At 45.6% G+C, this 22,690-nt stretch overlaps 2 protein-coding genes across 8 annotated transcripts in view; one reads left to right on the top strand and one right to left on the bottom strand.

Annotated features, from left to right (window-relative positions):
- Nucleotides 1-770: 770 nt before the first annotated feature.
- The window catches only part of Pigw (phosphatidylinositol glycan anchor biosynthesis class W), a 39,244-nt gene continuing 17,324 nt past the window's right edge, over nt 771-22,690 (bottom strand). The window contains exons 1-2 of one of the 3 annotated variants that reach the window (XM_029562474.1): nt 3,699-3,822; nt 771-2,483 (exon numbers count right to left, since the gene is read on the bottom strand). In XM_029562474.1, coding sequence (XP_029418334.1) covers nt 954-2,483; nt 3,699-3,746 — 1,578 coding nt within the window. In that variant the 5' untranslated portion in view covers nt 3,747-3,822 and the 3' untranslated portion in view covers nt 771-953. Of the gene's footprint in view, nt 2,484-3,506; nt 3,639-3,698; nt 3,823-22,690 lie in introns of those variants that run through there. The other 2 variants (XM_008831178.2, XM_029562476.1) reach the window with 2 other exon arrangements.
- The window catches only part of Myo19 (myosin XIX), a 31,464-nt gene continuing 12,840 nt past the window's right edge, over nt 4,067-22,690 (top strand). For 3 of the 5 annotated variants that reach the window (XM_029562464.1, XM_008831145.3, XM_029562469.1), the window contains exons 1-13: nt 4,067-4,206; nt 6,156-6,297; nt 8,830-8,968; nt 9,291-9,439; nt 11,517-11,630; nt 14,882-15,014; nt 15,580-15,649; nt 16,674-16,776; nt 17,388-17,484; nt 17,592-17,668; nt 19,183-19,273; nt 19,818-19,989; nt 22,391-22,464. In XM_029562464.1, coding sequence (XP_029418324.1) covers nt 6,283-6,297; nt 8,830-8,968; nt 9,291-9,439; nt 11,517-11,630; nt 14,882-15,014; nt 15,580-15,649; nt 16,674-16,776; nt 17,388-17,484; nt 17,592-17,668; nt 19,183-19,273; nt 19,818-19,989; nt 22,391-22,464 — 1,234 coding nt within the window. In that variant the 5' untranslated portion in view covers nt 4,067-4,206; nt 6,156-6,282. The remainder of the gene's footprint in view (nt 4,207-6,155; nt 6,298-8,829; nt 8,969-9,290; nt 9,440-11,516; nt 11,631-14,881; nt 15,015-15,579; nt 15,650-16,673; nt 16,777-17,387; nt 17,485-17,591; nt 17,669-19,182; nt 19,274-19,817; nt 19,990-22,390; nt 22,465-22,690) is intronic. The other 2 variants (XM_029562463.1, XM_029562457.1) reach the window with 2 other exon arrangements.

The following is a 22,690-nucleotide window of genomic DNA, read 5'->3' as shown; positions in this document are numbered from 1 at the left end:
TTCATACAAACAATAAAAAATGTAGTGACATAAGGAGATACAGAAAATAAAAATCTTCCCCATCCTCCAATCTTCCAGCATCAAAACTTCAAACAAGCTGAGCATGGTGGTTCATGCCTACAGTCCCAACACTAGGGGGCATATATAAGGTAGGAGTTGTGAGTTTAGGGCAAAAACAAAAACCTGTGAACAATTTCTTAAAATACATCTGATAGAGTCTAATAAGTCTCAAGACTTTGTTTAATCTCTATTGATTTGTTTTACATAATGTTGAAACATAATTAGTATCCAGGCAGTGTCAAGAGCCTTCCACAAAAATGGCAAATAAGAAGCTAGGGAAATGGCTCAGTGGTTAAGAGCACTGGCTGTTCTTGCAGAGCACTTGGGTTCAGTTCCCACCACCCACATGGTGGTTAACAACCATATAAATAAAACTCCATTTTCAGGAGATGTGACAGATTCTTCTGGCCTCTACACACAGTGCACACATGTGGTGCACTTACATATAACACAGGCAAAACACTCATACAAATAAAAATAAAGGAGCAGGGGCTGGAGAGATGGCTCAGCAGTTAATAACACTGGTTGTTCCTACAGAAGACCCAGGTTCAAATCCCAGCACCCACATGGCAGCTAACAACTGTCTGTAACTCCAGTTCCAGGGGCTCCAACAGCCTCTTCTGACCTCTGCGGGCATTGCATCACAGGTGCACTTACCTACATGCATACACATAAAATTAAAAAAAAAAAAAAAAAGCTGGCTGATCTTTATGAGTGAGTTCGAGGCCAGTCTGGCCTACATAGTGAGTTATGAGCCAGCCAGGGCTAAAAAAAAAAAAAATTCTGTCACAGATTGAAACAGCCAAGGCTAGATTTAGTAATCTAGTCTTTAGCAAAGCATATTTTTTACCACTAAAATAATGGTGACCAAATATATACATCCTACCCATTGGTCACAAAAATTTTATAATTTTGCCTTGTAAATTGAGTACATACGTAACTAAGCAGTTGATAAACATATAAAGACTGAGCACAAGTAAGGCCCATGAGGTACTGCTGTGTAATGTATCCATCATCAAGTTGACCAGACCAGTTGTTATATTTGACAATAAGAAAAAAAATAGCTGATTTCTGTTTAGAGCTGTGATTAAACAGAGGCTGGATTCAGATTCCTTTTTTTCAGTTTCTGGGACTAGAGATTCAGAATGCTTTTTATTTGTAGGAGGCAACTGAATAAGTTTCCAAGAACATGGTACTCGAGCTCCTTTGGTTAGAAATTTGGCAAAACTCAAAATTATATCACTCAACAACAAACAACTAAGAAGCATCAGGCTAGAGGCAACTATCCACATACAAAAGGCTAAATTGGCCATTCTTCGAGAAACTGCCTCGACATTGACTTGAACTATATACAGAGCTATGAAGAAGCTAACAGCTACTAGCAGAAGACAACATGCAACTTTTATCCAGTCTTTGATATGTGCTCTGTTCCTAAGAATATACAACCCTGTTTGCACACCAGCCATGTATATTGTCACATACCCCAAAGTGGAGATTATTCCTTCTCGATTGGCATTTAATAAACCAACCCTTGTGCCACTGCCATCAGTACCATACAAAATTAGCTTCTTTAGTGGAGTAAAGTCAAGGGCTAGCTGGTATAAAATGATAATGCTGACAGCCACAATCCAGGATTTATTTAAGGGAAAAATAACCAAAAGCAGTGATGTTATCAATTTCACTACTATGATGGTAAAGAAAAAGTTCCAGTGAACGCCATACTCAGTTAAATGTTCCTGATAGCCTATGGATTTTATAACAGCTAACCGTCCCATTCCTAGAAAGACTAATGGCCAAACAGAGTACAGTGATTTTCTAAGAGAATTAAATTTGGACCCTTCTATGTATTTCCTTCTAACCTCTGGACAAACCATTGCAGTCCCAAAAATAAGGCCACCTACTCCAAAATCCATTGCCCCCGTCCCATAGAATTCAGTTTTGGCAAATCTTCTGGGGAACAGAGGGAAGTCCACAGCCAAAATGGCAATAGCAGTAAGCACACTGTTAGTGACACGGTAACAGGCGATGGCTGGACTATAATCTGATTCTAGGCTGATTTTCAAGAATTTTTCCAAGATTTTCTGGACAGGCACTTTGGCATAGCAAGTCCTCCTCTGGTATATCTGATACAACAGCCATACCTCATACATAATTACAGTGAGAGTCTCAAGGAAAATAAATGAAGACAATATAGTCAAAGTGATCACTAGGGGAACTATTAGGATAACAAAGTCAATCAAGAATCGTGTTCTCCAGGTGTGTGAAACAGAACACAAGTGCTGTGAGAAAATGATCAGGAGGCCTCTACACAGGATACAGAATGCAGGAAAACACAAGCCCTGGGTGACTTCCAACACGCTGGTCCCATTGAGGTTACTGACAAAAGCTTCCTTCATCTGCTTTTGAGACATGTTTTTTTCTTTCTGTGAAAACAAGAGCAAAAAATGGATTTGTGGAAAGCAACATTCTTGTGAAACTGGTATATATATATATATATATAATTTGAATTTATGAACTTGGAGGTTGCAGAGCAGAACTTTAGGCCCTAGTGATTTCAATTCAGGGGCCAAACCTATGACTTCTGATTCTCCTAGAACCTAAGATTATGGGGAACAGCCAGCATTAATTCATTAGGATAGGCATGTCAGAGGAAAAGTATAAAATTGTCGGTGGAAAGCTTTATCTCAAAAGTAAATTTGGAAACTGGTGTGTGGTGCATACCAGTGATCCCATCACTTGGGGATAAGAGGCAGGATGGTCCTTACCTACATATCGAGTTCCAGACCAGTCTGGGTTACATAAGGCCTTGTTTTAAAAATAAACAAGGGGCTGGAAAGATGGCTCAGCGGTTAAGAGCACTGGCTTGCTCTTGCAGAGGATCCGGGTTCGATTCCCAGCACCCACATGGTGGCTTCAAACAGGCCTTAACTCCAGTTCCTGGGGAATCCGAAGCCCTCTTCTGACCTCGGCGGCAATACACTCATACACATAAAATAAAAATAACAAACTATTAAAAAATAAAAGTAAATTTGGGATATAAACCCAAATGGCATCAGAGTTGGGAATTTCTACTGCACAGCATAATGCTGTATATATCATGAAAACTTTAATAAAAGTTGAGTACATATTGCTAAGAACCTTAAGTTCCAGATGAGAAGCGAGAGAAGCTGTCAAGTATACTTTGGAGTCAAGTTCCTTGCTTTCTGTTCAGAGCCTCAAAACTTACCACTACATAGGGTACAAAAGCGAGACTATAGGAGCCCCAATGTGCTCTTTCACTGGTCCTACACAGCCATAGTTGGGAGATTAGGGCGCAGGTGAACAGAATGGCCACATAGCACATACCACTAATGACTTCTTTATACAGGACATAAAATCTCTGCCACATACTAATGTCTGAAAAGTGGCGCTCTGGGAGAACACATTCGTCGGTCAGCTATTGGTACCTGAAGGTAGCACGAACTCCGGCCGGTCTGGGCCCCGCATCAGTATCTCACCATAGCGGTTCCCTTTTTCCTGACAGACCTCGCCACAGCCTCACCCAGCCCCTCTCCCTTCCCAGCTCCCGGGGCAGCAAATCAGGGTTGAGGGTCTTCAGCGCTGGCTGGGCAGGCCAGCTGCCACACCACCTGCCGGACCTGCAGCTTCCGCCTCGAGAGCGACGCTTCCGGCCTGCAGCGCGGCATGCTCTTCCGGGCTGGTAGACTCCGCGCCACGCTCGGGATGGCGCCTGTCCCCGCCCCGCCGGCTGCCCCACGCCTCTCTCAGTGGGGGCCTGGGCTAGTTCAGACCCTCCCGAGTCCGGCGGTGCGCCAGTACGTGGGAAGCCGGCCACCCCCAGAGAACGAGCCCACGGCAGCACCCGAGGGTCCCCACACGGACCTCGTGAGGCCTCAGACACACCACCCCGACCCAAGTCTCAAAACTTCGCCTCCAACGGAGCCGGCAAGCCGGGCACGCCACGTGCGCCCCGCCCCAAGGGAGGAGCGAGCTGCGCCGGCCTCTAGCTGAGCTGCGGCGGGTGGCGGGCGCTTGGCGATCCCGCTACCCCTCCCGGCCGCTCCCGCCGACTCACCCGGCCCACCGCCCTTCCAGTCGGCCCCGGCGGGCGAGAACTGCACCCTCGGCGGCTCGGCCGTGGGACCGGTGAGTGCCACTCCTAGCCCAGATCCGAAGCCCTGCACGACCCCGAGGGGTGTGGGAGGCCAGTGTGTCCTCGAGCCTAAAGTAGAAGGCGTCATCTCCCCCTCTGGAATTCGGCATTTCCTTTACTACCCTCTTGTATCCCGGGAGGAGGTAGCTCGACTTGTGGTCCTTGCCGAAGACAAGGACTTTCCGCGGTTATGGCTCGACTGTACGGGGTCTGAGGGGGAGTTCCCGGCTGGTGGGATCCCGACGTCTGACTTGCTTGGCCTCCCCAGGAATCATAAGGGAAGCATAAGGGCAACTGCGCCCTTGATTAGGGGTCATATCCACCTTTCCGGCAAGGACAAATTCTAGGTGCTTCCGGAGCGACATCGCAACCGTGGGCACGTTGCCAGTAGCAAAAGTCCTGGTTCCCGCCAGGAACCCGGGGCAGAGGCAGGCTGAGCCCTCAGAGTCCTTATCCAGCTCTTTTAGGCATCTGCCCTCCTATCCTTCTTGCCAAAAAAGAAACTGAGGCAGGGGCCGAGGAGCTAGTGATCAGGTTGCCACTTGCCTTGTCTGGTGTCCCACCTATTCATTACTCTCTTCTGCCACTGGTCACACCCTTTCCAGAAATTTTTGGTGGTAACCGCGAAAGGAGGGAGCAAGAGCTAGGAGAACTGGAGAAAACCGATCAGATCTGACTTGACTCCAACCTGGAGCTGACGCCTGGTAATAACCAGCATTTACTAAGCTCTCACACAGTACGCAGTAATTTCAGTAATTTCATACTGTGAGGTATGGGTATTATTACTCCATTTACAAATGTATAAAAAGAATGAGGCTTAGAGAGCTGTGAGAAGGCTTGTGAGCCTTGAATTCTAATTGTACTCCTATTGTGCTCCCCCATCAGGCCTCTCTCAAGACAAGCTTCTAGCCACAGGAGCTTTGTTCTCCAGAGACCGTTGGATGATGGCATAATGTCCAGAGTGAAAATGTCTAGCACAGTCCTGGTACTCTTTCTGCTTGAATTTTCCCATTACAAGTTTCCATGGAAGTCCCTGGTCTGGGTTCTTTAAAGACTAGATGTATTTAGAGCTTCAAGAAGTTTCTGCCAATGTTAGCCTATTACAGATTCCCCTCATTGCTGGAGAGGAATTGAGGCCTAGGATATTCCAAGTCGGAGTTAAAATCATTTTTCAGAAGCTGACCTAAGCCCATTCTCACACCTCTCCCTCTCAGATAATCTTATCTTGTTTGTTTGTCTCTCTGTTTAAGACAAGGTCTTGTAGTGTAGCCCAGATAGGCCTCAAACGCTTGAGATCCTTCTGCCTCAACCTCCTAAGTGTTGAGATTACAGGCATGTGCCATCAACTCTAGGTTTAATGCTAGCATTCACCCTCAGTGATATCAGATTTGTACTTTGTACTGTCTTACAAACCATGACCTCATTAACCTTCATAACCACTACTTGTAGGGTGGTTGTAACCCTGTTTTCAAGGTGAGAGTTTAAAGTAGGGATACCTCAGGGTCATATACCCATCTAATGGCTGAACTATGATTTTGTAACATCAAGAGCTGACTCCAGTCCCAATTCCCCACCAGCTGCTGGCTACACTTAAGTATTTCTGTCTAGTGGAGATGCTTGGGCATAAGACTGTCTCTCCACTGTCTTCATTCTCCATGGCAAACTGACCCAGAATATTTTCAACCCCACCCCAACCCTAACCTTAAAACTGTAATAAAGCTGGCCTTGGCCTTTTACTATCAGGAAAACATCAAAAAGTAGCCCAGGCAGTCTCTGAAGGCTCTCATCAAAGTTTCCCCAGTTCCTAATTGGCAAGGAAAAGGACAGACTCTCACTCTCTGCCCAGGCCTGCCCTGGTTCTCCTTTTGGGAGGAGTAGGAGTGAGTCACCCTGGAGAAGCCCTCACCTGTGTGTGGCCCTTGTCTTCTTTCTGTTACTGCAGCTCTGGGATGACTTGTGTTGATTCCTCCATGCCTGAGTCTTCTGCTGGAGCAGAGGCCCCATGAGCCGGTGGATAAACAGCACTCCTTGTACCTCTGAGCCAGAACTCTGGCTGACCACATAGAAGCATGATGCTCCAACAGGTAAACCCTCAACCTTGCATAACCTAGGCCTCAAGCACCTGAGGCACTTTCCTGTGTTTTGCTTGTCTGAATGAATATTCCAGTGTGCTTATCTGGAAGGACAAGAAAGACCCCTTTTTTCTTTCCTCACTTCAGATAGTCACACTAATGCTCTTCCTCATACCTAATTTGAACAATTCCCATGTTGTGGTTTTGTAGCTCTTTTCCTTGGAATTGGTTAGGTAGTATAGGTGAAGGAATCCAGGACACTTTGCTGATCTTATAGGCGAAAATACTGAGAGAGGTTTCTGCCAGCCTCTTTTATTGAAGCACAGTAGAAGTCCTGGACTTCCAAGAAAGGTTCATTGGAGGTGGGCTTTAAGAATAAATGCTATATAGCTCTGGCTGATCCCGAACTTGCTTTGTAGACCAGGCAGGCCTCAAACTCACACAAATCCTCCTGCCTTTACCTCCTGAGTGCTGGGATTAAAGGCTTGCACCACTAAATAACCAAAACCAGGGGCTGGAGAGATGGCTTATCAGTTAAGAGCACTGGCTGCTCTTACAGAGGACCCAGGCTCAAGTCCCAGCTTATACATGGCAGCTAACAACCATCAGTAACTCTAGTGCCAGAGGATCTAACACCCTCTTCTGGCCTCCATGGACATTGAATGCATGTGGTACATTTACACGCAGGCAAAACACTCATACCATAAAACAAAAACAAATAAGTAAAAAAAATTTTAAAGAATAATAACTAGCCGGGCATGGTGGCACAGAGGCAGGCGGATCTCTGTGAGTTCAAGGCCAGCCTAGTCTACATAGTAAGTTCCAGGACAGCTGGGGCTACAGGGAGACCCTATCTCAAAAAGACCAAAAAAAAAAAAAAAAAAAAACACCTTTTTTTTTCTTATTATGAAGTAATAATGTTTACCTAACCATATAGTGGCTGCCCGGTATTGATCCCTTGTATAGTAGGCACTACACCTGAGTATTTACTCTTCACATCACCATGAGAAAAACAGTACTGTTATGTCCCCCTTTTGGAGATAAGGCTCAGAAAAGTTAAATGACTGATTCAATGTCATACTCATCAAGAATTTGGAAAATAAAGATAATCAAAACATTAAAATTATTCATAGTCATACTATCCAAAGATAACATTTTAGGGACTATCCTAGGTTTTTTTCCCTTTTTTTCTTTTTAAGGTCTTGTTGTGTAGCCCAGGCTGGGCTTGAATTCATGACAACAGAACAGTCTCCTGCCTCAGCCTCCTGAGTGCTGGGATAACAGGTGTAAACTACCATACCCAGCAATAACAGCTACTTCTTTTGGCATATTCTACCTGCCTTTCTATAACTATATAACCCTTTGTATATTTATAGCTACCTAGGAGGTAGGTACAGTCACCATTCCTATCTTAGTGATAAGGAAAATTGAGATAAAAAGAGATTAAGAAACGTAGATAGGATTATACAACTAGTTAGTGGCAGAATCAGGATTCAAACTCAGGCAGCCCAGCTTTAATTTACACTTTATTTATTTGCAGCACTTGAGGATTGAACGTGGGGCCTCACCCATGCTAAGCAAGTGCTATAATACCACTAAGCTATATTCCCAGCCTTCTTTTTACTTTTTATTCTGAGACATAAGTCTTAAATTGCCCAGACTGGCCTTTAATTTAACAATCCCCTTGCCTTGGCTTCCTGAGTAGGGGATTATAGTCCTGTGCTGCTAGGTCCAGCATAATCTAGCTTTCAATTCCAAGATCTTGATCTTGAATCAAACCTGATATCTAGCTGATATTTTAGGTAGACCCTTCCTCCATTCCCTTCCTTTCCCTTTTTTTTTCTCCCTTTCCTCTTCCCTTCCTTTTTCTTCCTTTCTTTCCCTTCCATAGATTCCACTGTACTGGCTACAGCAGTTATACTAGGGAGGAAGAGCCTACTTTGCATATTATGATGGGCCTAAGGCTCAGTGGATTGGCAGCATCTTTGAAAGAAACTCATTACTGTGTCACTCAAATGAAATGTGCCACCTTGGCTTATTCCCTGAGGGATTTGAGCTTTTAGGGTTCACCAGTCTCACTGAAAACTCCCATATGTCATACCCAAACTTACCCTGATTTCAGCCAGGTGCCTAGTCTTCTTTTCCCACAGCATCCTCCCTGGGGAACACAGACAGCAGCCTCTACTTTGAGCCCTGTAAGACTGGTAGCTTGTACCCTAAAACTGACTTGGCGGAGCTCATCAGAAAGGAGACAGGAGGGCATTTATTATAAACACGTACTATGCAAAGCCTTGACTAAATGCTTTGTGTTTCTCTTCAAAATAACCCTGAGAGTTGAGTTTATTTTACATTATTTACTAATAAAAACCTGCGGCTCAGAGAGGTGAAGTAAATTACCCAGGCTCTTAGGGATAATAAGTAGCAGAACTGAAATCTGAGCCACCTGGATCTTGTAGAGACCTGTTCTTTGTAGACTACACCCTCATTAGCTGCCAGCTGGTCTGAGTCCCTGCTCTCATGGCCCTTCTCTTGTTCCCCCTCCAGGTGAATGGCCACAGTTCAGGCTCCGAAACCCCAGGCAAAGCATCCCTTGGGGAAGATCTACAGGAATTCCTGGGTCAGGAGGCCCCACTGCACCAACTGGATGACCTCACCAAAGTAAATCCTGTGACACTGAAGACAGGTATGAACCTTCCTCTCCAGGGTGCTGTTCCAATAGAGAGCTAACAAGGGGTCTCCAACAGGTTTCCCAATTCAGACCAAGCAGTGAGACTCCTGACCTGGCTTCTCCCCCAGGAAGCCTGGCAGCTGTACCTAGGTTCCCCAGGGCAGGCTTTGCTCCAGATTTGGGGCTTGTCTTAATTAGATCTTGTATCTATTCATCAGGGAGCTACAGGAATCTAATGGCACTTGGCTAATTACAGAGGGAGGGCTGCTTGGCAGACGTGTGTCTATGGTTTTTGTTATATTTGAGGCAGACTTTGCTAACAGAGTATTTGCCTCAGTCCTGAGATGCTTACAGGCCCGGTATATGGCAGACATATTTTATACCAATGCTGGCTGTACCCTGGTAGCTTTGAACCCCTTCAAGCCCATCCCTCAACTCTACTCACCAGAGCTGATGCAAGAGTACCATGCTGCTCCTCAGCCCCAGGTAAGACTCTGCTGGTTTCTATGCTCTCAAGGCTCTGGCCTGAGCCTCCCTGCAGCTTCCCCATCTTTCATCTGTTTACCAGTAACACAGTCATTCAAAGCCTGTTGGAGCCCAATAGGAACTCTCAAAAATTTGCACACGCCTTTAATCCCAGCACTTGGGAGGCAGAGGCAGGCAGATCTCTGTGAGTTCAAGCCAGCCTGGTCTACATAGTGAGTTCCAGGACAGCTGGGGCTACAGGGAGACCCTGTCTCAAAAAGACAAAAAAAAAATAGAAACAGAACATTGAACATAGAAACATAACATTGTAACCTAAAATAGAAACATAGGACTAAAGATTTTTTTTTTCTTAAAACAAACGATTTACAGAAGTAGTTGTATATTTAACTGCCCTTTTAGAAAAGAATAAAATTATATGCAATAGCAATTGTCTTTGACTAGTCAGCACATGTTCATCTATACTGAGAAGAATACATTTTTCTACTAAAAGAAGAGAATAAATTATTTGAGGGATGGAGGGAGAGACTAGGAGTGGATTTGTTAAAGTGCTTGATGTGTTCAGGGAGAGGCAGTAAATAAGAACTTGCTTGCTGGCAGGAGAGAGGCAGTAGATAAGGGTAGGAAGATGTGTACATTATGGCTAAAGTTCCACAGCAGGCAGAGTCCACACAGCAGCTTCATCACAGTGAAGGTGGACCTGTGAACAGAGATGACTGGAGGAAGAATGAGAGTAAAGGAGGCAGGGAAAACACTCAGAGGCTTTGTAGCTGTCCAGGTGAGAGATGGCTGGGATAAGAACAGATATAGAGAAACACAGCTTGAACACCACCCCCAGTGGGTTCCTGCTCCTCAGAAAGCTGTAAGTGATCACTGCTGGCTAGGCTGGTGAGGCATGGTACAGATGACCTGGCTCTCCAGGAGTTCATGTATGAAGAACCTGAATGAAGGCCAAGGAATTCTCTCCTGAGAGCCCTGGTCTGACCCACTATTTGCCCTCTCCTCAAAGGCAAAAGTCAGGTCTCTTTCCTCGGTACCCTACTTGATGCTAGCACATTGAGGACACTATTTGTTGAAAGAAAAGGAGAACAGTGGCCAAATCACAGATATATTTACTTGCTGAAGACCTTGGCAGGTAATTGTTAATGCCTCTGAACCTTAGATACCTCATCTTTAAGGGCTATCTAATGCACAGACTTCTTAAGCAGTAACTTAGAAGAAATCATTTCCTAGATTGTAAAATTCAATAACAATAAGCAGCAGAATAAGACTATTAAATAGAAATAAGGCTGGGGATATAACTCAGTTGGTAGAGTGCTCACCTAGCACGTACAGAGATCTGGATTCAATCTCCACGATTGCCTAAACCAGGTGTAGAGGCACGTGTCTATAATCCCAGCATTTTGGAATTTAACGCAGGAGGATCAGAATTTCCAGGTCATCCTCAGCTACATAGCAAGTTCTAGACCAGCCAGCGCTGCATGAGACCCTATCTTAAAAAAATAAAGGAAGTAGCCAGGTGTGGTGGCACACGGTTTTAATCCCAGCACTCAGGGAGGCAGAGGCAGGCAGATCTCTGTAAGTTCAAGGTCAGCCTGAACTACATAGTGAGTTTCAGGCCAGCTGGGGCTACAGGGAGACTCTGTCTCAAAAAACCAAAAAATAAAAATAAATAAATAAAGGAAGGAAGTAGTAGTAGAAGTAGTAGTAATCTTTAATCCCAGCACTCAGGAAGCAGAGACAGGTTAGGGTTAGGGTTAGGTGAGTTTGAGGCTAGCCTGGTCTATATAGTAAGTTCCAGGCCAGCCAGAGCTATAGTAAGACCCTGTCTCAAAAAGATAAAATCTTATGAGCGCATAAAGTACTAATGTTGAGTGCTTAAGGCTAGCTGCTTCCTTGCTGAGAGACCCTCAGTAGATAAAGCTTCCATAGGAGTTCCAAAGTTGGGCCTAACATTAGGGAACCCAGGGAAGTTTTTCTAGAGGAAACAGGACCACTCATGGCAGCCTACCAATCTGGGCTGTCATTAGATCAACCACTTCTTGAGGTGTTCATGTGACTTTCCACTCTGATATTTCAGAAATTGAAACCCCACATCTTTACTGTGGGTGAACAGACCTACAGGAATGTCAAAAGCCTGACTGAGCCAGTCAACCAGTCCATTGTGGTCAGTGGAGAGAGTGGAGCTGGAAAGGTAAGAGAGCTGCTTTCCTACCCTGTCTCTGCATACTTGGCTAGGTGAGCAGAAAGGCAAGGATATTCCTAGTGAAGTCATTGGCTACCAAAAACAGGGAGTCTGTGTGCCATGGTGGATAAGCACCATGCCAGAAGTCAGAAGACAGGCCTTCAGTGCAACTTTCGCTGCTAGCTCTGCTCCCACTCCACCCTTATACCTTCATTTTCTCACTGAAGCTCCCTCTAGCATCTCTAGAAACAGCAATCAGCTATTGGGGATTCTAGCATAGTGATGCATCGGATTGAGCATATTAGAAAGGTACCTAACATCTGCAGACTTCAGTGTTTTAATTTGTAAAAGGGAAGGAAATAGAGGACCAACACTGGCTGGGACTACTATGGGAGTTAAGAAGTCAGTGCAGCCTGACATGGTGCTACACACCTGTAATCCCAAAATTTAGGAGGCGATATAGGAGAATCACAAACCAGCCTACATAATCAGACCCTATTTATAAATATAATAAAATAAACACAAGGTAGGAGCCAGTGCACAGAGATACTTGATAACATGCTTGGCACATAGCAGTACTCCAAAAGTAACTGGTCTTACTGTAGGAGAAAGTTTACTAGAGGAAACCAAAACCTGCCTGGGTTGTCAGTGATGGCATGGATGCACTTATATACATTCAGGCAATATACTCATACACATTAAATAAATAAAAAGAGATGAAATATTTTTTTTAAAAAAGAAAAATAGAAAAAAATGAACACCTCCAAACTCAGAAACACCTACTGAATTTGGTTTTTTTGTTTGTTTTTAAAAAGAAAAAAGTCCTTAAATAAATAAATAGAAGAAGGAAAAGTTTGGGGGCAGGGGTGCTTTGATATAACTAAGTTGTACAGTGTTTACATAACATGCAGGAGGAACTGCATAAACCATGCACTGGGAGACAGAGGCAGGAAATTCAAGGTCATGACCCTCAGCTACAAAGTAAGTTCAAAACCAACTAAACTATATGAGACCTTATCTGGTTTTTTTGTTTTATTTTGTTTTCTGTTTTCTGTTTTGTATTGTAGCCCCACCTGACCTGGAACTCAATATGTAGACCAGGCTAGCCTTGCACTCACAAAGACCACCTGCCTGTAGAGTGCTGGGACTAAAGGCATTCACCACCACGCCCTGCAAGACCTTGTCTGAAAAAAACACTGTAGAGAGTTTAGTTTAGCAAGGTGATAAACACATGCATACAAAACCCAGTTGTATTCTTCTGATGTGGAGATATACCTCATAATTCCTGTACTCAGGAAACTGAAGGAGAAGGATCTTGAGTTCAAGGTCAGCCTGGGCTATGTAACTATATACCCTGTCTCAAAAAATAACAAAACACCTTTCCAGTGGTGACATACTCCTTATGAGAACATGCCTCTCCAGAAGAGAAGAAACAAGACGATGTGCCTTGTGCAGAGCCCCAGTCCTACTTCGTAGTTGTGAGATACCCAGGATGCTATAAAATCCTCCATGGTTTTCAGCCGTGCACAGAAACTGGTAGTGTTGTATGCTGGTTGCTCCATTACTGTCAGCCTGCAGGCAGAAAAGCAGGGCTGACAGAAGGCTTTCCTTCAGAAGGAAGCAGCACTAGAAGTGCCCTGAGTCAAGATGAGAAACCATCCCAATAAACATATTTTGGATAGGGGCTGGAGAAATGGTTCAGTGGTTAAGAACAGTGGCTATTCTTGCAGAAGACCTGGGTTTGAATCCCAGCACCCACATGGCAGCTAACAACTGTCTGTAACTCCAGTTCAAGGGGATTCAACACCCTCTTCTGACTTCCATGGGCACTGCATGACACTAGTGTACTTACATACATGCAGGCAATACATAGATACACATAAAATAAAAAATAATATTTTTTGCTGGGCATGGTGGCACACGCCTTTAATCCCAACACTCGGGAGGCAGAGGCAGGTGGATCTCTGTGAGTTCAAGGCCAGCCTGATGATCTATATAGTGAGTTCTAGGCCAGCTGGGGCTACAGGGAAGTGGAAAATATGATAATCAAGTTTACAAACCAAGTACAACTGGTTAACCAACGATAGAGTGGCTCATTCTGACTGGAAAGCCTAGGAAGTCAATGACAGTAGAACACCAGCAGGGCCTTCCATAGTAGGCAAAATAGTGACCAAGAATAATTAAAAAAAAAATATTTTGGGGGGGCTGGAGAGATGGCTTAGTAGTTAAGAACACTGACTGTTCTTGCAGAAGACCCAGGTTCAAATCTCGGCACCCACATGGCAGCCAACAATTGTCCATAACTCTGGTTCCAGGGGATCTGACAGCCTCTTCTGTCCTCCACGGGCATTCATTGCACAACACAGGTGCACAATACACATAAAATAAAAATAGTGAATAAATTTTTTTTTTCAGCTGGGGCTACAGGGAGACCCTGTCTCAAAAAGACCAAATAATAATAATAATAATAATAATATATAATTTTTTTTTATTTAAACACATTTTGGATAAAAAGAATAGTAATAACAAAACAAAAAAAAAACATTTTTGTGTCCTAGCAACAAACTGTTAGCTATTAAAGTGACTGTGTATCTCAGTTTGGCTGATTAAACCCAAAGAATATAAATTTAATAATTAGACCAACTGGGTTTAAACAGAGCCCTGTCATTTACTAGGTTGTTTGGTTGGTTGGTTTATTGAGACAGGGTCTTCCTATAGCTCCAGCAGGCCTGGAACTGCTATGTAAACCAGACTGGTCTTGATATCACAGAGACCCTCCTGCCTCTGCCTCCCAAGTGCTGAGGTTAAAGATGTAAAGGCATGCACCTAGCTTATTTGCTACATTTTATAAAAGCAAAGATTAAAGGGTTTTTTCTTCTTCTGATCAGTTTCATTATTTTAATAAGTAGATATATAACTATATCTGCATCTCCAAGATTTGTAAGAAAATACACAGAAAGCCTTCTACAGAATAACAATAGCTATGAGGCCTCAGAGATGCCTGCCCAGGTCAGGAGGGTTGTTCCTCCTCTATCCCAGCCTTCCTTCATTCCTTAGTGCGTCCTCTAAGAGAAGCAGAAATGTGCCTCCCCATTTCACAGATGGGAAGTGCCTTGCTGAAGGCCACAATTGAATTCAGTATTTGTACATTTGGTCAGCAACACATGTAGAGGAAGAGAGAACTTTGGTGGGGTTACTTCCTTAGGCTCAGTGGTGGGAGTGAATGAGGACACACCACCCACTGGGCTGTTTTGTTGCAGACATGGACATCCCGCTCCCTGATGAAGTTCTATGCTATGATGGCTGCCTCATCCGCTTCCTGTGAGAACCACAAGATTGCAGAGAGGATTGAACAGAGGATCCTGAACTCTAACCCTATCATGGAAGCTTTTGGTGAGCTCAGCATCTGTTCTCCGATTGTACATCCTCAGGGATTTGCCACCTTCAAGAAGGGCAGTGCTTTAAAATCTCTGTGAGTTGGAGAATGATTATATCCTTCATTACCTGGATTCCAACCTCCTCCCAGACCCCTGTTAGCTTCCTTCCATTAAAGGTGCTTTCGGGCTTGGAATGAGGCTCAGTAGTAGACTACTTGCCTAGCATCTTCAAGACCAAGTGCCACATAGAACTAATGTCATTTGGCACATGTAACAGTGGTCTAAAGAAGACCTAGGCCTCATCTAGTCCAAATCTTATCTTTTCACCTCTCCCTTCAAAGGAGAAAGTCCCCTGACTGCTCATTCCAGTCCCTTATCAGGAATTTCTAACTCTACTGAACCCCATATGCTGACGCCCGTATACCTATTCTCCAGTTCTGAGCTGCATGACAGAACCCAACAAAGGGATCTTTAGGTGTCTGGAGGATAGGGGCATGGGCTCCAGCAGGCTTGCAGCCATAGTGGCCTGTGAGAATTTTGTAAACCTAGAGGTGTGGTATAAACACAGGTGTGATCTCTAGGGAACGCATGTACGCTGAGGAATAACAACAGCAGTCGCTTTGGGAAGTTCATCCAGCTCCAGCTGAACAGGTAATAGCTGCTGCCACTCAGCCCATGGGATAGCAGAGGCAGGGGTTGAAAGCAGCTGGGGCAGTCACTAGCCTGGGCCACCCCCAATGGCAAAGCTTGTGTGTTATGTTTCTTTAGCTCAGTGACTTTTTTAACCTAGAGAACCATAGCTTCTGTGACCTTGACACTAAGCCGGTGTTCTTGTCATACTGGCTTCTGTTCAGAAACTTATTAAAATTGCCTCTTTAAGCCGGGTGTGGTGGCATATGCCTTTAATCCCAACACTTGGGAGGCAGAGACAGGCAGATCTCTGAGTTCAAGGCCAGCCTGGTCTACATAGCGAGTTTCAGGACAGCTGGGGCTACAGAGAGACCCTGTCTCAAAAAGACCCAAAAAAAAAAATTTTTTTTTTTTGAGCTGTAGGCCTGAGCTTGAAGCTAGGGCATGTGTTCCTACCTTGAGATTGGCAATGATAAACAGAGGCATTGTCTATTCCCAACAGAGCTAGATGCTAGAGAATGTCCTAGAATACCCAAGGACATTCTGAGATTTGTTGTTTATTTGAGACAAGGTCTCTCAGCCCAGGTTGGCATCAAACTCACTATGTAGCTAAGGATAACCTTGAACTCCTGATCCTCCTGGCCACCACACTTGGTTATCCAAGGACATTCTTTTTTTTTTTTTAACATTTTATTATTTTTATTTTATGTGTGTGTATGTATTGCCTGCATGTAGGTAAGTGTACCCGTGTCGTGCAGTACCTGCAGAGGACAGAAGAGACTGTTGGATCCCCTGGAACTGGAGTTATGGACAGTTGTTAGCTGCCATGTGGGTACTGGGATTCAAACCCGGGTCTTCTGCAAGAACAGTCAGTGTTCTTATCCACTGAGCCATCTCTCCAGCTCCCTCCCAAGGACATTCTGAATATTCCAACCCAAGTAGGAGACTTGGCAGGGATTTGCTAGGTGGCATTCTGGTGTAGTTAGTGCTGATAAATGGCTATGGAATCAAAGGGTAATAATGAAATCCTACCTATGTGTACCAGAGCCCAGCAGATGACGGGAGCTGCGGTCCAGACCTACCTCCTAGAGAAAACACGTGTGGCCTGCCAGGCCTCCAATGAGAGGAATTTCCACATCTTCTACCAGGTCTGTGTGAGGTGGGACCCACTGTGCCCAGATACAGGACAGGGATGGCTCTGTCTCTCCAGTCGTCATCCCCGACATGCTCCTAGCATGTTCTACACCTGACCCCTTCGCCTGCTTTCCAGCAGAGCTGCTCATCTGGCACAGTTTGGGCCTAGAGGTATATTTTGCCTCTTCTATCAGATCAGAAGGTCCTTGAGGCTGGGATTCTGTCTCTAAATGAAAGTTATAACACTCTCATCAGACTGAGTACTCTTTTAGAATGGAAACTGTCTTCTCCAACAGCATGATAGCTGCCTTGGGCTTATGCCCCTTCCCTAGACTGGCTTCCCCAGGGGCTAGATGGATAGGGCCCCTCGCTCCCAGACGGGGAAGTCTTTAGGTAAGGAGATGTATCTTTCCAGTCAAGACAAGGACTCCCACAGTAAGAGCTGTGCATTCTGCATCAGACCACTGGCTTTCCAAGAGCAGGGTTTTGTTGATGGCTGGAGACATTCAGGACCATGCTGTTTATTTTGCTCCATGCTTGCCCTATTCACTCTTCACCTTATGGTGTTGCTGCCATTTCTCACTCCTCTCCTCCCAGCTCAGCTTCCTGCCCACCCTTTCTACAGATTTGCAAAGGAGCCACCAAGGACGAGAGGCTCCAGTGGCACCTCCCAGAGGGAGCTGCCTTCTCCTGGCTACCTAATCCAGAGAGGACTTTGGAAGGTAGGAGGAGCTACCCAGTACCCTGGACTGCCCAACAGCCCTACCAGTTCTACCCAAGCCTGTCCCCTCACCCCCACTGCCCCTGCTGACCACTGGATTCTTTTCAGAGGATTGTTTCGAGGTGACCAGAGAGGCCATGGTCCATTTGGGCATCGACACCCCCACCCAGAACAACATCTTTAAGGTCAGAAGAAAAGCCACACCACTTACATTTAGAGATTACCATAGCCCTTTTCATGCATTGTTCCTGGACTTGGGACTCTCTTTCCATGGGCTTCTTGGACTTCAGACCCCACCATACCATCTCCAAGAAGCTGGCCACCCCTCTGTGAGGAGCCTGGAAACAGGCACTAGGCTAGACTGGGCCATAGAGACAGTGACACAGCACAGTGCTTGAGTGAAGAGCATGGCACAGTGACCAGAGTGCAAGGGCCTTAGGGCTGATTTTTAGCATGGTGACAAATAGAGAAATAATCTTTTCCTGTTTATCTAACACTTTAAAATATAAAAATTGTGTTAACACTTCTTAGTTTACTTGATTTTATCAAGAGTCTCATGTGGGAAGATTATTTCCATTCTTTATGTTTGAGAAAACCAGAGGTAAAGTAACCTAGGCAAGGTCAGACACCACTAAGTGATGGAGGAAATTTGTTCTAGGCATTATCATTCCAAATGCCCACCTCTCTTCCTCTTCCTCTACCCTATCCTCTACCTCTCCCGCTGGAAGCCCAGTGAACTAGCCTCGCTCATCCACACGGCTGGCTTTTCCCTTCTGCCTTTGCTAATGGCGGACTGCCTCCCTACCACTTCCTTCCTCATCCGTTAGAACAAGGGAAAGGGACAGGTAGGTAAACTGAGAGCAAGGACAGGGAAGCCACTGTGGGAACATGGCAGTGCAGTGGATATTGATGGCCTCCAGATGGGGGCTGCTCAGGAAGATAGGTGTCACACCCAGTATGGACACTGCCAGGTAAGAGCCTGGGTATAACACCACACATGTAAACAAGCCAGTGAGTGAACGACACTAGGAGTCTGTGCATTAGGATGGGATGATCCTTTGCCACAACCATGCTGCCCATTGGACACATCTCTTCTGGAGTAGATTGGAGCCAGAAGACCAGTAGCATATCGAGATTCTCTGCCTGGGACCAGACAGCAGAGGCAGGAGAGGCCCTGCTCTCTTAGTATGTGGTCCAAAGGTTTCCAAAGTTGCTGTGTCTGCAAGGGATTCTCCTTTCTGTAGCCCCTGGGGAGTTGCCCATATAAATCATTAAGGCAAAGGCAGAAGGGTGACACTAACTATAGAGACCAAGATCACAAGTCTTCCCTTAGGCGGGGCCATCAGAACCAAAAGTACTGAGAATGGGCCTCAGGGAGCCAGAGCCAATCCTCAGCAGACAAGTGACCCTGGCCCATAGCCAGCAGGAACAGTGCTCCCAATTGATCTGTTCCTAAAGAGAGGTGATGAGTGGGCATGGGGCCTACTGGCTGCCCTGGGAGACATCTGAAGTCCAGTTGCTTGGGCTCTAATCCTGCCTTTTTCGTGGGCTTAAGATGTACCTCTCCCATCTCTGTCATGGGCATCAGAGATAGACACAGTGGGGCAGTAATCAGGAGTTCCCTCCTTGCTCTGTTGTGACTTCAGCAGAAGGACTTCCTCTTCAAATCTCCTCTTGACCATTCTTTCTGCCCCCTCAGGTCCTAGCTGGACTATTGCACCTTGGCAATATCTGGTTTGCTGACTCAGAAGACGAAGCCCAGCCCTGCCAACTGATGGATAATGCCAAGTGTGAGGGGCAAGGATGGGAGGAAGGGGTGGCCCCGACAGGAAAGTGACCCATGTTGGTTCGCTGAGGTAGGAGGTTGGCGGGTGAACATTTCAATCTGCCACCTTTAGGCTAGGTGTGGTGGCTCATACCTTTAATGCTAGTACTCTGGAGGCAGAGGTCAGTGGAGTCTCTGTGAGGTTGAAGCCAGCCTGGTCTACTTAGTGCGTTCTAGACCAGGTAGGGTTACAGAGTGAGACCCTGCCTCAAAAAAGAAAGAAAGCACCACCAATCTTCCACCCTTGATTCAGTCATCTACTGTGGAGCCTGTGGTGGAAATTTATTCCTCACCCTCTTTTGTGAGGCAGATACTGTTGTCTCCATCTTACAATGAATCCCAAATATAACAGGGTGGATTCAAGTCCTGCCTCTGCCACTTAGGGAGGCTAGTCTCCAGCCATCAGAACCTGGGTTTCCTCTATCCACTTGGGCTATGCCTTCTCAGTGTCTCATGGGAGGACTGTTCTGATGAAGGATGTTTGCTTAAGGAAGACTCCCCTCTCTCAGACTCTGTCAGGACAACAGCCTTACTGCTGCAGCTCCCTGAGGACATACTGCTGGAGACACTGCAGATTCGAACCATCAGGGCAGGCAGGCAGCAGCAGGTGTTCCGGAAGCCCTGCTCCCGAGCAGAGTGTGACACCCGCAGAGACTGTCTGGCCAAACTGATCTATGCACGGTGGGTGATTACTCTGGGCCTTGCCTTCCCCATAAGTTCTTAGCCTCTCAGAGGTTGGACTAAGCACTGTCAGGCAACAGATGCAGGCCCAAGGTGGAGGAGGCTGGATAAAGCAGGTCAGTTGCGAGGACCTCAGGAGACAGCAGGACATAGCTCTTAGGTTTGCCCAAAACAATACCTTTGGCTTGTTCCTGTATTGAGTGGAGAACTTGCCACATTCTGACCTAGATTCAGCTAATTAGTCAAGTATAGGAGCCTGCTTTGACTTTGGCAATAGGTGAGCAAAGCTTGGTCAGTTCTCCATTGACAAAGCAGACCCCAAAAGTGAACTCGCAGTCCCAGGTTCAAACTATTGGTGGATAGGCTCCTCTATCTCCTGTATCTTGGTATATAAGGCCTTTAGGTCACTCACCTGGAAAGTTGGATAGATGATGGTGGAGCCAGAGGTTTTGCCCAGTCAACCGGCAGCAACATACAACAGGTAAGGGGGTCTGGCCCCTTTCTTGAGGCATTATATGAGTACCTCCACCCTCTGGCCATGTGGTCAAGGATCATCTTACCTTAGATTCTGAGAACCTTCAGCTACCTTGTAAAGGCCATCAGGAGCCCAAAATCTGATATTATGGGATGACCATCATATATATGTGTACATGTGGGACCTTGGACAGCCTTGTTTAGAGCAAAGGGTCTAAGAAGCCCTGCCTGAGATCATGTCAACAAGAAACTTAGGTACTACTTCAAAGCAGATTGTAAATCTTGTTTTTTTTTTATTTTATGTGTACATGTGTATTGCCTGCGTGTTAGATAAGTGCACCCGTGTTGTGCAATGACAGAAGAGATTGCCGGATCCCCTGGAACTAGAGTTACCAACAGTTATTAGTTGCCATGTAGGTGCTGGGATTTGAACCCAGGTCTTCTGCAAGAGCAGCCAGTGCTCTTAAAGGCTGAGCCATCTCTCCAGCCCATAGAGCAATCTTTTTGTGCATATGTGTCTGTATAATTGTATGCTACATATGTTCCAGTACCCTTGGAGCCCAGAAGAGGATATAGCTTAGACATGGACTTATAAGTGGTTGTGAGCCTCCATGTGGGTGCTGGGAGCTGAACCCAGGTCCTCTGGAAGAGTATTGAGTGCTCTTAACTACTGAGTCATTTCTCAGGCCTGTTTGGTTTATTTTATTTAATTTTATTTTTGAGACAAGATCTCACTATGCATCCCTGGCTGGCCTAGAACTCAATATATAGACCAAGCTGGCCTCAAACTCATAGATCCCCCTACCTCCTCCTGAGTGTTGGGATTAAAACAATCAAACAGTTTTTTTAATTTTTATTTTATGTGTATGTATGTATTGCCTGCATGTGTGTAAGTGCACCCGTGTCATGCAATGCCCACAGAGGACAGAAGAGATTGTCGGATCCCCTGAACTGGAGTTATGAACAGTTGTTAGCTGCCATGTGGGTACTGGGATTCAACCTGGGTCTTCTGCAAGAACAGTCAGTGTTCTTAACTGCTGAGCCATCTCTCCAAGCCCCAGTCAAACAATTCTTAAGCCTGTGTCTACAAGTTAATAAAAAATTTAACAGAGAAAGTACAACAGAGATAGAACAGGCTTCTAGCCATAGAATATTTTACACATGGAAACGATCAGTCATGTAACACCAGTTTGTTCATTTTAGTATCTTGCTTGAGTGTTTGAAGCTCCTGTTGCAAAGACAAGAAAAGAATATCTACTGAATTTAAAACCAGTTACAGAACAATTACTTAAAGGAAAATTATGTTAGGAATGATGGCACATCTATAATCCCAGCATTCTTTTGACTGAAGCAGAACTCCTAGTCCATACCAGGCTCTATACGTGAGCCCTGTCCTCTTCCTTTGCTGGTGGGAGGAAAGGAAAAGAGAAAGAAGCAAAGTCCCTAAGCAATGTTAGTACTTGTTACCAAATTGGTGTAGCAGCCTCCTCTTCTCTGGGTTAGTGGTAGTTCCACAATAGGGGATGCCATTGTCCTTGTGACTTGAGGCCCAGTTGTGAATGATTGAGTGGGATATAGCAGAACCTTAAGCCTTTCACAGGGAAGTCAGTGAACACAGCCCCTTAAAAACCCTACTGGGACCTGCCAACAGCCCCTTCTAGTCATAACGGCCATATGACTAATGCAGACTCATGGAGCCTAAACTGGTCCTGTGCTATTTTACTGGGAGTATAGGCCAGGTCTGTGTATATGCATTCCCAGAGTTGCCTCTGTAGTAGATCATGTTAGAAACAGGATTTAGCCTTTGGCCTGGTAGACTCAGAATACAGGGCCCTCCAGTGTGTAGCACCCTGGGTAGGAAAAGTTTCACTACCCCCAGACCCAGCCTGAGCCCTTTTACCACATCCCATTCTCTTCCTGCCAACAGGCTGTTCGACTGGGTGGTATCGGTGATCAACAGCAGCATCTGTGCAGACTCTGACTCATGGACTGCCTTCATAGGTAGCAGGGCCTCACCTGGCCAGGAGCCCTCCAGAAAATGAGCAGTTGAACCCTGCATGAAGCAGCAGGATCCCTGGGTCCCCTGTGTGACTCTGAGCAAATCCTTTTCCTTCTCTGCCTGCCTCCTCTTCATCTATCTACCAGGGTTTGGGCAAGATTTCTACACTTGACTGCTCACATCTGGCCTGTCCATGGTTCTCCTGATAGATCAGATGATGCCTTGTCC

The sequence above is a fragment of the Nannospalax galili genome, unplaced genomic scaffold (genome assembly GCF_000622305.1).
Source record: "Nannospalax galili isolate Female #2095 unplaced genomic scaffold, S.galili_v1.0 scaffold1430, whole genome shotgun sequence".
NCBI lineage: Eukaryota > Metazoa > Chordata > Mammalia > Rodentia > Spalacidae > Nannospalax > Nannospalax galili.
The sequence above is the reverse complement of the archived record's forward strand: the minus strand, read 5'-3'. Positions and strand labels throughout refer to the sequence as shown.